The 15,025-nt window shown below is 30.5% G+C and overlaps 2 protein-coding genes across 4 annotated transcripts in view; both read right to left on the minus strand.

The window, feature by feature from the left end:
• LOC113363002 (transcription initiation factor TFIID subunit 2-like) overlaps positions 1-15,025 on the minus strand; it is a 50,048-nt gene that overhangs the window by 33,114 nt on the left and 1,909 nt on the right. The window contains exons 9-14 of the mRNA XM_026605493.1: positions 14,885-15,008; positions 14,666-14,822; positions 14,347-14,586; positions 14,033-14,282; positions 13,816-13,978; positions 13,265-13,434 (exon numbers count right to left, since the gene is read on the minus strand). Of these exons, the coding sequence (XP_026461278.1) occupies positions 13,265-13,434; positions 13,816-13,978; positions 14,033-14,282; positions 14,347-14,586; positions 14,666-14,822; positions 14,885-15,008 (1,104 nt within the window). The remainder of the gene's footprint in view (positions 1-13,264; positions 13,435-13,815; positions 13,979-14,032; positions 14,283-14,346; positions 14,587-14,665; positions 14,823-14,884; positions 15,009-15,025) is intronic.
• On the minus strand, positions 86-10,091 carry LOC113364099. 3 transcript variants are annotated; one of them, XM_026606568.1, is made up of 2 exons: positions 9,942-10,091; positions 86-3,213 (listed from the first exon to the last, which is right to left on the minus strand). In XM_026606568.1, exon 2 carries the CDS (start codon positions 2,092-2,094, stop codon positions 142-144), a length of 1,953 nt encoding a protein of 650 aa, XP_026462353.1. In that variant the 5' UTR covers positions 2,095-3,213; positions 9,942-10,091; the 3' UTR covers positions 86-141. The 3 variants fall into 3 exon arrangements, 2 of the variants coding, with proteins under 2 accessions (XP_026462353.1, XP_026462354.1); XM_026606569.1 differs by lacking the exon at positions 9,942-10,091 and adding an exon at positions 3,417-3,501; XR_003366019.1 differs by lacking the exon at positions 86-3,213 and adding an exon at positions 9,027-9,146.

A 15,025-nucleotide genomic window follows, 5' to 3' on the forward strand; every position in this document is an offset into this window, starting at 1 on the left:
TAAATTTTGAAAATTACTATCCTAAATACCACTTCAAAGAAGTTTAACTTGGTAAACTCACATTTTTAATAAAAAAAATATAATATGGTTGCACTTTCAAAGCATTAATATTAGTCCATTATATTCATAAGATAAAAAAAATCATTTATTACCAGCTTTCGAAGAGTGTCCAAGACTCGTAGAACTTGTCTTTGCAATCATCCCATTACCGATGGCAGGATTAGTGGAAACTACATTTGTTATTTGTAAATTATCAATATCTCCTGTTTTACTAATAGGTCTATCAGCTGTCACCAAGGAATCAAGTTTAGTTAGTTCATTGGTTTCAAGTTTATTATTCATATTCTTCTTTTTATTAGTAAAATTACCACCACTTACTAAAACTGCATGCTCAATTTTTACCAACGTAGAATTGGCTTTGGAGTTACTTGATGCAGCAATTGTATTATTACTTCTTGTATTCCTATTTTTCACATTATTTAGTTTATTTATTGACCCTATATTCCAAATATTGTATTCAGAATCAATCTGAGCAGCACCCAAAATAGGTTTAGATGTTTCCTGATTGCCAGTCAATGGGATATACTTGTAAGTACCATTTAAAGCAGTACTGTTATTAAAAAACTGATTTTCTTTTATAGCTTTGGGATCTTGTTTCTCTTTCATTTTAAGAATATCATCTAACAATTTGCTTTCATCAATAAAATTATGACTATTTGCTAAAACTATATGACCAATCCTCACCAACTTCGAATTGGCTTTGGAGTTGCTTGATGCAGCAATTGTATCATTACTTCTTGGATTACTATTTTTCATATTACCCAATTTATCGATTGACATAGTATTCAACCTGTTGTCTGCAGAGTGAATCTTAGCCATACCCAAAATACTTTTTGGTGTTTTCTGATTATCATTTGGTGGTATAAAGTTATAAGTACCATTGATAAAAAACTGATTTTCTTTCATGGACCGATCATCTAATTCTTGTTTCTGCCTCAATGCTTTAGTTTTAAAAATATTATCCAACAACTTGGTTTCATCAGTCCACCGTACAGGTTTAAAATGTTGTCTTACATCCTCTTCATCAAACCTACGTCCAAAATTCTTGTTTTTCACAAAATATTCCATGGAATTCAACTCCATTTTCTTGTCATCGTAAGGCCTCACAAAACTCAAATACATATTCAATTTTCTCAAGTCACTATCCTTCTCCTCTACCAACAAAGGCCCTTTTGTAGGAATCGGCTTAAATTTTGGAGGTCTTAAAATTTGTCCAGGCACAGGTTCAAACATTTCATACTTGGGTATATGTTTAAAAAATGGTTTAAATAAATTTTGACCAAACTTCTGACGTTTGGGTGGTGCTATTGGCTTTTGAACAGGTTGAAAAAGGTATTTGTGGTTTTTGTGGTACACAAAATCGTCTTCAGCAAGTTTTTGTTGTTGGTTTTGAACAAATTTGTTAAAATCTTGACTCCAACTTGGCTGGTGTTGCATCTTAGTATATTGGTGTTTAGGTTTTGGTTTAAAACCATTGACATTTGTAGGAACATACTCAAATCTAGGCAAATTGTTATACTGATCATTAACTGGTCTCAAATTATGGTGAGTGCCTGGTATAAAACTAGACGTATAATATTTCCACTGATTATGATCAATATTTTCAAAATCAGCAAGATTATTGATTTCTTGCGGTGAATTTTTAATAAAATTCAAATTGTTCAACACACTTGGATGTTGTACTGAATATTTGTCAAACATGTTATTTATTATATTAGGACTTAACTTAAAATGTAATATTTTCGAATCCAAGTCATTTTGATCAACTTTTGCAGCCGTTTTCCTTGTATTGATAATACTATCATGTGCATTGTATAATACATTGTCCAAGTGTTGAAGCTTACCACCATTTTTAATATTTTGACTTTCGGGAAATTCATCTTGAACTAACATATGTCCAAAAACTGGATAACTTCCAACAATGTCTTCTGGTTGAGTAGAAAATACATACTTTGGTAAAGTATGATAATTTTGAAGTAAATACCAGTTGTTGGGTGGATACAAATGATATGCCGGCCTGGAATATCCTACCATGCTAGATGAAGCACTTAAATTGTCATTTATATAACTTGGTCCAGGCCCATGTAATTTGTCTGGATAATACTCATCATCAAAACCATATTTAGGTTGTATAAACCTATCATTTACTTTATTTTCTATATTTAAATCTTTTGTAGAACTCCCAATAGCATTAAGACTTGGTGTGATAGGTATCCAATCATCATCTATGTTATATTTAGATGTAATATGTCTATTTTGATTTAAATATGCATTCTCTATAGCTTCAAGCAACTGCTTCACTACTTGTAACTTTAGTAAAGTTTCTGAAGTTATTGGACCATCAAGTTGAAAACTTTTGTGCAAAAAATCATATAAATTATCCTGTCTCAAGTTCAAAGTTTTACCTAAAGATTTGTGACGCCAATAATTCTTTGGCTGTTTAAAATTTGAATTTGGTTTAACTTCATTTACTGACAATTCTTGTTTCCACAATTTTGGGTCCTGTTTGCCAGATTTAAGCTTTGATTGATAACTTGAAATACTACCAATATCACTTACAACCGATTTATCGTCAATTAAAACATTTTTTCCTGATGGTAAATTGTCTGATGTCAACACCTCTTCTGGATAGACGACAAACACGTCATTTTTTGTAGATGAAGTCGATTGATTATTAAAGGCTAGATAATTGTCTTGATCTACACCTGGATCTCTAACAAATTTAGTATATGGTTCTTCATTCTGATGTCTAAAATTCCTTCTAGTTCTAAAATAAATCTTTCTCCTGCACTTTGTTGCATCCGGTCTACGTCTCCTGTACCTTCTTCTAGGTCTACTCCTATATCGTCTTCTTGATTTACCACCATGGGGCCTCGGCTGATGCTTGGAAATTAGTCCATCATCATGATAAAAATATGTTTTTAAATAATTCTCATAATCTGTATCCGATTCAAAAACTGGTGCTTCAGCATAATCAAAATTTCTAGGAATCGGATGGTTCAGTATAGATCTTTTGGATTTATTAACGGGCAGAGTGTGGTCAATGTTTTTTTTAAATTTAATAATACAAATACTATTTTTGTAGAATTCTTTGGTTCGTCATTGCTGGATTGATTTTTCTCAGCTTTCAATTGTTGAGTGGTCTCCATGGAACTAGAAAACAAAATGTGTCGATTAAATTTAAATATAAAAAATTGAAATAGTAAAAATTAATAATAATATTATAGTAGCAAGCTGTGATACTAGATATGTAAAACAATGAATGCTTTATATATAATTCTTTGGAATATTTAACATTTAAGACCGTGTATGTTCTAAGCACTTACACCTAGTTTTATTATCATTTTAGAAATTACCTGTCGCTATTGGCATTTGCTTCAATTAAAATAATTATTAATATAAATAAAACTAAAGTATATACATTTTCACTGCACTTAACCATTATAATTTTTTAAGAACTTATTTATAATATAAAAATCTAAAAATATAAATACAATTTTTAATATTAACATTATATTAATACAACTATATTTTATTACTAACACTCTTCTCTATATTTTTGTTTATAAAGTGATTCAATTTTTAGAAATAATTCGCTTTTATGTGTGAATAATCATTGGTGGACATATTAAGGTCATATTTAAATAAAAAACTATATTTTGTACAGATAAAAGAGAGTGATTTTTCAATGATCTTTACATTATAGATAAATTATATAAAATTACAGAAATAGCTATATAATAACTGGTATTAAGTGGCATTTTGCCATAATCCAAGTTGCATGGACTTCTGGGTATATGAAAATAATCATTGAGATTCAATATATTAGATATAAATATATTAATTTATAATAAAAATTATAAGTAAATTTAATTAAAACTTGAGACATACGTAATATATGTCCTAAAAACGTTATTCCAAACTTTACATTTTATAAATATTATACTTTTCGTGGGCCTATAATATTTTAGGCGTTTTATTTGCACATTAAATTCTATCACTATGCAATATTTCATTAAAGTCATCAACAAAAAATAAATTTTAAAACTATTTCATATCTTTGTCAAAAACTAATCAGCACATGTCCCAAATAATACAGTTAAATTCTAAAGAAGCTGCTCAGCGGATCTGTATACAAAACTAATAATCGCGAGTTTTTAGATTTTTGGAATCGGTTCAGCCGTGTTTGAGGAATGCCCATTACATTTTAAATCACGGTACACACTTGCGAAGCAAATTAGATTTTCAGATAGTTAATAAATAATATAGTACATATAAATATCTACAGAACCTTTAGTGCACGAGTCTTGCTAGTGTTAAGCTCAATTTTTCTCCTAAATTGACAAATTGTACCTCACGTGAAGAAATTTGGCCAGCAATGTGACGTCCACTTACACACTTTACCGGTTTTTCAAGTTATATAACGAAAAAAAGAACAACGAAAGGCTTGTCAAAACATAACAAAGGTCTTAAGTCATTCAAAATTAGGTTTTTGGCATAAAAAATTTGGTCTCAATTTTTAAATAAATCAGGCTAAATAAAATAATTCAGGACGCCGACAAATGATAATTGACCCATATTATAAACTAGTGGGGTGTATGGCATCGTGCCTTAAGGCAAATTGCTGGAACTTCCCGTACCGTAACGAAATGTTCGAGGAATACTGAATGTTTTCAAATAGATTATTATAAATATTGTAACATTGTCTAATACTTATAAGAATTATATAAACTGAATTGCAAAGATGAAATTATTTGTAAGAAAAGTATATTAGAACTTTAGTCAGAATTAAAAATAAAATCTGAATTATATTCGATATACAAAAAAACTAAAAAAAAAAAAATATACACATTTTTTTTTTCGAAAATCAATTATTTTGTTAAAACAAGCTGAAAGTTCTTTGAATCATTCAAATCGGACGCTTAGTTCACTCAAAAACTGCCATTTTTTACATATTTAGCTCCGTATCTTCAAAATGGTTGAACCTGCCTTTGCCAAAAACTAATAACCACTTCTCCCAATCATTACAAATCGAATGTTTCTTAAGTCATTCAAATCGGATACTCCGTTCTCTCAAAAAGTCGATTTCTATTTTCTGCACTCTGCTCCGTATCTCCGAAGCGGCTGGACCTGCCTTTGCCAAAAACTAATCAGCTCTTCTCCCTATCAATAGGAATCGAATGTTTTATGAACCATTCAAATCGGTTGATCCGTGCGCCCGAAAACGTGACTGGAAATTTGTATCCATACATACATACATACACACACATCCATTTTTTCTGAGGTATGCCAAAATGTTCAGAAACCTTCAAAACGTCGAGAAATGTAAAAATTTTCAATTCCGATTTTCGGCCCATTACAATAACTTACTCTAAGGGAAGTTAAAAAGCAAACTAAAATAAGAAACTACGTGTGAGGGGCATTTTGCCTTAAGGCAAGTTGCATGAACTCACCCCGATGATAAACAATCGTTTTAATCAATAACAAATAAATTGTAAATCTTATAGTTATGTATAAAATATAAAGTAGATAGACGACTTAATGAATCAAAATTTATCTATTTAGATATCTATGGACGGAAGACGCAAAAAAACGTTCTGTTTTAGTGTCAGAGGAATCAGAATGACTTGAAATATAAAATTAGCAAGTAGGATTTTCTGGCGAAATTATAAACTTTTCTTTCGGAAAGTTTATAACTAATAACAGAAACAATTAATAACCAAACATCTGATTTTGTCAACAATTTCAATAGCGTCGATAATATCAACTATAAGCATTCGATGGAAATTCGATCATAATATTTAATGTTTTCACAAACCACATCCTTTAATTTTATTATTCGTTTGCTAATTTTATATACAAAGCATTGTTAATGTCTTCAGATATCAATTTAATTATTAAACAATAACAACAACGACAAAACGAAACATAATTTCAAACAAATTTCGCCATTGTTCGATTTATCGTTGAAGTGTTGCCATGTAAAATAAATAATAATAAATAATAAAATATTATTTGGTAATATTAATAAATAATTATTAATATGTAACAATAACGGATAACACAAATGTGCAATAAAAAAAATAATAATAGTAATTTATTTTGCTAAGTTTTTGATAAAAAGTGCAGTAATAATGAATAATCAGATATTAGTAATCAAAGTTATATTAGTTGCAAAATAAATACTAACGTTTTTATATTATTTAAACCATATTCATTTTAAAAATATATACCTAAATTTTGACTTTCCCGCCCTACTTTAAATGTAAATATAATAAAATTTGCTATATTTGATAAAAAAATGTATAAATTTGTAATAATTAAGTTTAACTATTTGGATAAATGAATAATATAATTAATTTAGATATTTTTAGCCCCAAGAAAAGATTTAATAAAATATATTACACCAATACTGTATACATAACCTCCAAATCTTACTAAAAAATTAAAATGGTGTTGATTTATATTTATATATTTAATGGTAATAGCAATTAATTTGAAATTTATTGATTATTGACATTTTATTAGTATAAACTGTGATAAATCTTTACGTTTTTTACATTATTTATTTATATAAAAATACTTTTCTAATTTTGCTCAAGTATTTTGACATTTGACATTTGTCTTGTAACAATTTTCATTGAAAATTGTTAATAATAAAAAAAAAATACATGAATTGATAATAACTAAGTGAAATGATTTCGATATGTAAATAATATAATTAATTGTAATGTTTTTAGTACCCGAAAGAAAATTTTAAATAAATGTTATATACATAACCTCCACAGTTTTAGCATTATTTGAATTGGTTTTTATAATAATTAATTTATTTTAATTTGTTAGAATTTTCTACGAGTGAAAACAATATTTATTACCCAAGAAAGAAAAAGAAGTGAAACTTCATAACGCAAAGAAAAAAGTTTTAGACACTTTACAACACTTCCAAATTATATATATATATAATATTTACAGACAATCTACAACACTCAGCTAATTTGCAACATTTTCGGAAGTCTCGTTGGAATTTTCACTTCCAAACATATTCTTATTACTTTCCAATTTGAACTATTATTGTAGTTTTATGATAACATTCGGAAAAATATCATTTCAGAAAATTAGAAACACCAGATTACAAAAAATGTGACAGTGGCAGTGACAGTTCATAGAAAATTGATTTACCCAAATCAACGAAAAGATTTAGATGAACCAATCCTTTGGCACCTTGAAAATACAATTTTTAGAGGCTTCACAGCAAAAACAATTAATCAAGACAATCAATTAACTATGTCTGCAGTAGCAGTCTACACCTTATTTTACATCCTGCTAAGTGCAGGTCTGGTCTACCCTCCACCAGAATTCATCTCAGCTGGTCTAACCATAACAAGACTATTCTCCAAATTTCTTGGTTCTGAAAACGAGTGCTTTATCCACTACCACATTCGAAGAGTGGAAGTGACCCTTCTGGTGCACACATGCCTACCATTAGTCTACATTTTAGGGCTCTGGTATGCAGACCCCGGTTTAAAATTCTCTGAATTGTTTTTCACAAATGCCACTTTCTTATGGAAGATTTTTGTGTTGGTGTCATTAGTGACACCGATGCTGGCTGCATTTAAAGTTTACCAATGGGAGAAGTATAAATGGAGAGGTCATCCAATTATTAAAAATTTGAGAGCTTATTGCAACTCAAGGACTGATTGGGTCATGCTTGCTGGAATGATTGGCCAGGAATTCAGAGGGTAATGAAAGATTTTTGTAATTACTCATAATTTTACTTAACTACTTGCTTTAATAATTGACAGAATTGACAAATTTTCAATGGAAATGAATTCTATAACAAAATTTATTGCTACTGAGAATTGGATTATGAAAGTTTATCCTTATACCATCTATTTTGCTCATCAGCGAGACACCACAATGATTTTGGAACGGGTAATAAAAGACTTAATAATTGAAGTCTAATATAATTTAATTAAATGACTAATTATGTTTGCAGAGCGAGACATACACAGTGTCTCACATAACAGGGTCGGACGTGCAGTACATTACAATATCAGTCAAACCAGTACGCGCAGGCACCAAGCATTTTACCATAAGATTGAACTCTTTAGATTTTAAGGAACTACAGGACCGAATTTTGAGAAAAATCATCATTTTACCAAATGTCAAGTTCCATAAAACAATCCAAGAAAGATTTATAGATGCTTTTAAAGAAGTTATTGCTGGGAACCCAAAATATTACACATCACAGGTATTTGCAAACATTTACACAAACCGACTTATATCGTTAATTAACTTTCCAAAGAAAATGTTTATGTTTGTATATGCTAGAAAATCCGACTTGTAATTTTAGGTTTATTCGGCGATTCAAGTCAATTACAATGCCTAATCTCTTTTTTTTTGATTATTTACACATATCACAAAGTTTTTTCCCTCAAGGCAAAATGCAGCTTATACCTAGTAATTTTTAATAAACTTTTAGAAAATACTCCGGTTATGTATTATGCGCGTTTTCGATATTTAATAATGTATAGTAATTAAATAATTTGTCAATAACTAAAAGTTGGAAATATTGTAAAAATTCAATAATCTGCATTTTGCGCTGCAAGAGCAACTGTTTAACACATTATAATGTCCTACTACAACATTGTGTACTTATAAATTACTATTAAATTAATATATCGATTACTTATTGATTAAATAGGTTATTTGCACACGTCGGGAAGTTCATGCAACTTGCCTTAAAGCTTATATGCCACTTACACCCAGTTACAACTATTGTTCCCTCCCCCAGGCTCCTGATTCCTGCATGGGATGCATGCAACAACCATCAAATGTGAAACTCCAAAAACAGTGTCACTTATCATCATCAAATGAGGAAATTGAAGCCAACAATGCTCAAGATGGAATTAGAAATCGCCGCAACGGCAGAAATGTTAACAATGAGACACCAAATGCTTGTGTGTCCTGTCGATGTGGCCCCATGTGGTGCGATGAGTGCATGGCTCGATGGTTTGCTCATCGACAGGACCCCCAGCAAAGCAGTACGTGGCTACTGCAGAAATGCACTTGCCCGGTTTGCAGGGCTGTATTTTGCATTAAAGATGTCAGTTATGTTGTTAACAGCGAATAAAATTGTTATTTATGATATTACTTGTTTTATAAAAAATAATGAAATGGAGTTAACTATTCTCATTTTATAAAATTTATAAATAAAATATATTAATACGAAACCAATGGCGTTTTACTTCCAGCAAGGTTGCATTATCTCACAATGGGGAATAGTAAATTGTAAATTGTATAAAAATGTTGCAGATGTTATGAAAATGTTGCAGATGTTATGAAAATGTTATAAAATGCATGAAAGTATTTTCTAGGTTGTTTGAAAGTATTGCAGATTGTGTTAAAATATTGTAGAAGATATGAAAATGTTTTAGGTTGCTTGAAAGCATTGCTGTTTGTCTGAAGATGCTCTAATTGTCTGAAAGTGTTGTAAATTGTATGAAAATGTCGACAGTTGTATGGATATGTTGTAATTTGTTTGAAAATGATGTAGATTGTCTAAAAATGTTTTAAATTTTATGAAAATATCGACAATTATCTGGAATTGTTGCAAATTGTATGAAAATGTCAACACTTGCCTGAAAATGTAAATTATATTAACATGTTTTGAATTTTATAAAAATGTTTTGTCTGAAGATATTGTCAGTTGTCTATTAATATTTTTCTATATATGTACATATGTACAAATTACTGAAAAGCCTATTGTTGATATATTTTTCTTAATGTTACACCCACACATCCATACACATGCACACACACAACACATATTATATATATATATATATATATATTAGAATAATTCAAATTATATAAATTACCTCATCACAAATATCTCAAAGAACGTCTTGTGAATTTGAACCAGGGCTTGGCGTTGAGCTAACACTGCTTAGAGTCTCCTGATTATCCTGTTCGAGAACACTAGATAGATGTGTCTTTGTATGCTGTCCGCTGCCATCATGACTATGGTGCTTTTTAATAGATTGTCCTGAAGAGTCCTTTTGCTGTGCTTGTGTTATGTTTATGTTTGTGTTTCTTTTATCCTTTTTTTCTTTTTCATCTAGAGTGGTAATAAAAATATCAGCATATCGAGAAGATGTTCAAAATGTCGTAAGGTGTAGATGGTCTAATAATACTATAAATTGTCTCAAAATGGCATAATTTGTTTAAATATGTGCATATTGTTGTAGTATGTCTAAAAATATTGCAGATTGCCTGAAAATGATGTAATTTGTTTGAAAATGTTGTGGATACTGTTCAAATGTTGTAAATACTATCAAAATGTTATAATATACACAAACAAGTTGCATATTGCCTAAAAATATTGCAAATTTACTGAAAATAAATTGTTTGAAAATGTTGTAGAATATATCAAATGTTGTGCATAAAATAAAAAGTTTGCAAATTGTTTGAAAATTATGTTAGTTGTTTGAAAATGTTAAGATCCTATGAATTTTATGAACTCTTTGGAATTTCTCTTAATAGATGTGAATTTTAATCATAAAACAACATTTACAATAATATTAAATTTTCTGTTTATATAAACATGTAACTCACCTTTGAAATGCTTGCATCAGCACCAGATTGAGACTCCTGCTTCACAAATGAACTGCTCAAGTCAAATGGTTTTCGATCAATAGGCAGCGCTACATTTTGCCTCATGAATTCAATATTTTTATCACTTTCTAATTCACTCTAATAAACAAAAAATAGATATGAAAGAACATGATCAAATAAATGCATAAAGGTTATTATCAGAATCTATTGTACCTTAACTTTAACCTCGTGCATATCAGAATAATCAACAATCTGTCTTCCACGTTGGTCATCCATGTCCAAACATTCTCTCTTAACAGGCTTTATATCGATTTCGTCTCCTTCGCTTTTAATGTTATGCAGACCAGGAACATCTTGTGATTCTGGATGAGGTCTCTTCAGATGCCCACTGGACATGATATGTCCATGTCATGAGATGACATCAAGGGCGAGGGAGTGAACTGGGTTTGTTGTTATTGTTGAAGTAGCCCATGGAGGTGGTGAAATGGTGCTTTGACTAAAAAAATAAATTAATTATTATGTATTTTGGAAAGCAGGAACAGCTACAGTTTCTGAAAATGATTAGTTTTTTAGAAAGGTAGGGTTCAGTGCTTTCAATATCTATAGGTTTAAAAAATACAAATAATAAAAAATCAAATTATTCTAAAGTTAGAAAGTTTAGTTTTTCATAAAGATTTTAAAACTTTAAAGCTTATAAACTTTTAAAATTACTATATATGAAGTTCCAGCAATTTGCTTTAAGAGACAATGCTCATTTTATTTTACCTCTCCTCCAAAATGTGGACTTCTAGGCCTAGGATTTGATACTCGTTGAGGTTTAACCAAGTTAGACATTTCATTGCTTTGAAGACATTGAGGTCTTCTAGATCCATACAATGCAAAATATAAATCTACCAGATCACAACGAAGTCTTGTATCATGCGACAACATGCCACTAAAAATATAAATAAACATTAACCATTGCAGAGTTATGTATTATATACAAATCTACAAATTTAATCTTACTTGATATTATTCCAAATTCTTTCCACCAAATCCTTCTGTATCCAACCTATGCCTGTGTCCTTTTTCAAAAGGCGGTTTATCAATTAGCATTCTAACGAGAGCATGTCTGACCCCGGGGTCTCTATCTGTCTCTACTACATCTAAAAGTTTGTTCAAGTCATCTCGCCTGCCATCAACTCGAACAAAATCCACCAGGCATTCTAGAGCTGCCAATCGAACATCTGAAGAAAGACAAAATGTAAAAATGTGTTTTATAATAAATCAATCATTGACAGTTTGAAACTACCTATATACTGTCCATACTCTGCATATGCCTTAAATAATGTAGGCCTGCTTGGCAAATGTCCACATTTTTGTAATTTTCTGATAACTTTCAAGCAAGACACAGATACTGTGTTTTTATAACAAGGCAGAACCTTTTCTAAATTTAGCATTCTTGTTATTTCTTCCAAAACCAGTTTTGTGTCTGCAGATAGTGATTCTGCAGTTATGGGAGCACCCTAGGAATTAAAATAAACATTGATATAATATAAATGATTCAAATTTAGCAGGATGAAATATAAAACATATTATTATGATAAATAAATGAATATTAAGCAATAAATAAATAAATAAATAAATAATATAAAAATGGATCGCAAAATGTGTTGGTAAGCGCATAACTCAACAACGCCTGGACCAATTTGGCCAATTCTTTTTTTAAAATGTTCGTTGAAGTCCAAGGATGGTTGTTACGGCGAGAAAAAAACGAATAATTGCCGGGAAAACCCTAAAAACAGCCCTTTTCTTCTTTAATCGAGTAGGCAACGCAATTTGTAAAAAAAAACAATGATCTATGTCATGACATTTTGTGTAGTTTTTGATAATCTAATTTTGAATATATTTATATAAATATAGAAAATATCTTTCTATTAATCAAGCTATATTGGCAGCCAAAAACATTGATGTAAATTAATTAAATTTCAAAATTCAAGAACAAATTACAGGCGAATCAGTTGATTCAGCAACTAACCAAGACGATCCACCGGAGTTTTGAAAATCGCTGGATTTGCTAGGATTGTCACCTCACAATCTTCAATTAAAGGTTGGATCGGCAATTATAATGTTGCGAAATATCGACCAACTATATTCAAAGGATAGTATAAAGCAGAAGATGTTCTTGCACCATGCATCCCAATGCGTTTCCAGTGCGTTTATGGTATCATTAAGTGTTTGTGGAAAATTGTATGTTGTTTGTTCCCGTATTTGAAAACCATCAGATTTGTTTGTCTATGCGCCAGGTAATCAAACAAAAAACATCGTTTATCACAAAGCACTACAATGCAAATTGAACTGATTTTTGAATTATGATTTTCATTATTAAAATTACTTACTTTTAAATGCTTATAGTGTTTTATTTAATTATTTTTAATTCGCACCGAATTATTACCAGGGTGACGGTTCTGTTCAGGATAATTTTTTGCAAAGAATAGAAAAAAGGTAGGCACAAAACACCGCCACATTACAATTTTTTTTGACAGGACAAAGTCTGTCGGGCTGGCTAGTAAATAAATAAATATATATATATATGAATTATACTAACCTGGTGCACCATAGAAACAACTGGTGTAACTGTGTTTCCCAAAGCATCAACCAATGCAGCTCTATAGTAACAATCTGAGTAATGATTTTTTGAGTTATCATTGTATTTGAATAGTTCTATTAAAAATCTAATTACTTCATGAGGACAAATGCCATGAGCATTTCTGAGACCTGTGGAAATAAAAATTGACAGTGTTACTTATACAGGTGCCCCAAAACCCAACATCAACCCAAAACAGAGTGATAGTATTGACCTAACTTGTCATGAATAAATTAAAAGTATAAATGAAGAAAAGTAATACAATAATCGAAAAATGGTCACAATTTTACTAGCCAATTTTACCACTGGTACCAATTTTAAAGCTCTAGATTGTACTTAAAAGCTCATAATTTTCAAATAACTTGAGATATTTTTTTGTCTAATCTTTTCCAGGACAGTTAGTCGATACTATCACCCCATCACGGCTTGATGTTGAGTTCTGGGACACCCTATATACATTTATGACAATCACAAATATTGTTTGAAAACAATTTTCTTTGAATGTCATTTACCTGCCATTGCAACAGGTATAGTTTTTTGTAGAAAATAGTGTTGAAAATCAGTAAAATTATTCTGCCGTATGATATGAGCAGCTGAAAAAGACCCAAACATTTTTCTGAAAATAGCCAACATGGCTGGAGGCCCTGCCCAAGTGGAAACCATTGCATTGGCCACCTAAAACCATGTAATACATTTAATTCTATCTAGCACTAATATATTTGTTCTCACCTTTGTCAGACAATGAGCAGCTTTGCATCGAACTTTATAAAATGCTTGCTCATTCTCAATAGTGACAGTCAAAGCCATTCGCGAGGCAGGAGTTGGGTAGCGTTCCAATGCATCAATCGCTTCCATCTGAGCAATGACATCACGCTCATGTCTCAACTGGTACTGCCATTGGTAATCTGGCTGGTCGATTTGAGTTGATCTAAGAAGAGTCATCTCAGGATCCAGGCGAATCCAGAGAACTGGAGAATCACTGTGAAAGAAAAAATATATCAATATGGATATAGAAGCAGAAATAATAACTTTACTTTACTTACTCCATAGCGCTCAAATCCATATCAACTTCTTCTCCTGTACACAAAGGAATCTTTTTCTTTTTATTTCTACGACTCTTGGAATGACAAGTGATGTCAGCTTTAACAACTGTATTTTCAATTTGTAAAGTATGTTTAAAAGTTCCATCAAGTTCTTGCAAAGTAACTAGCAATGGACCAACATATTTTCTAATACCTCTTTGACTAACTGCATCCTGTCTGATTTCCAACTCTACAGTATTTCTAGAAAGAAATTAAATTGAGAAAATTCATTTACTTTTTAATTAATACAGAAAACATATGGCAAGATTCTGATTATTACCTTTTTCTATTAAAAACTGATGTCAGCGAAAATCTGGCATGTCCACCAGTCCTGACCCACTGATCAACAAAAACAGCCATATCTTTGCCGGTAACAGTAAATATAGCTTTTGTGAAGACATTTGTAGAAATTAGCATATGATGCCATAATCCACTGCCTAAAGTATATGAATATAAAAAAAAATCATAATATGTAATAAGTTAATTAACTGTATTTTACCAATTTTTTGTGTAGAAGCATTCGTAGCCAAAGCTAATTGTTTGTTAAACACTTGCAGCAGTAATTCTTGACCAATCCGATGTTCCAACATTCTAATGACTAAATGAGCCTTTTTTCTCATTGCCTAAAAAAATGCATTAA

Source organism: Ctenocephalides felis, unplaced genomic scaffold (genome assembly GCF_003426905.1).
Source record: "Ctenocephalides felis isolate EL2017-DRISC unplaced genomic scaffold, ASM342690v1 CF-g0.4_SCAFFOLD_00845, whole genome shotgun sequence".
Taxonomy (NCBI): Eukaryota; Metazoa; Arthropoda; class Insecta; order Siphonaptera; family Pulicidae; genus Ctenocephalides; species Ctenocephalides felis.

Coding starts and splice junctions, on each gene's coding strand:
- LOC113364099 (XM_026606568.1), bottom strand. CDS start 2,094: ATGGTAGGATATTCCAGGCCGGCATATCATTTGTATCCACCCAACAAC.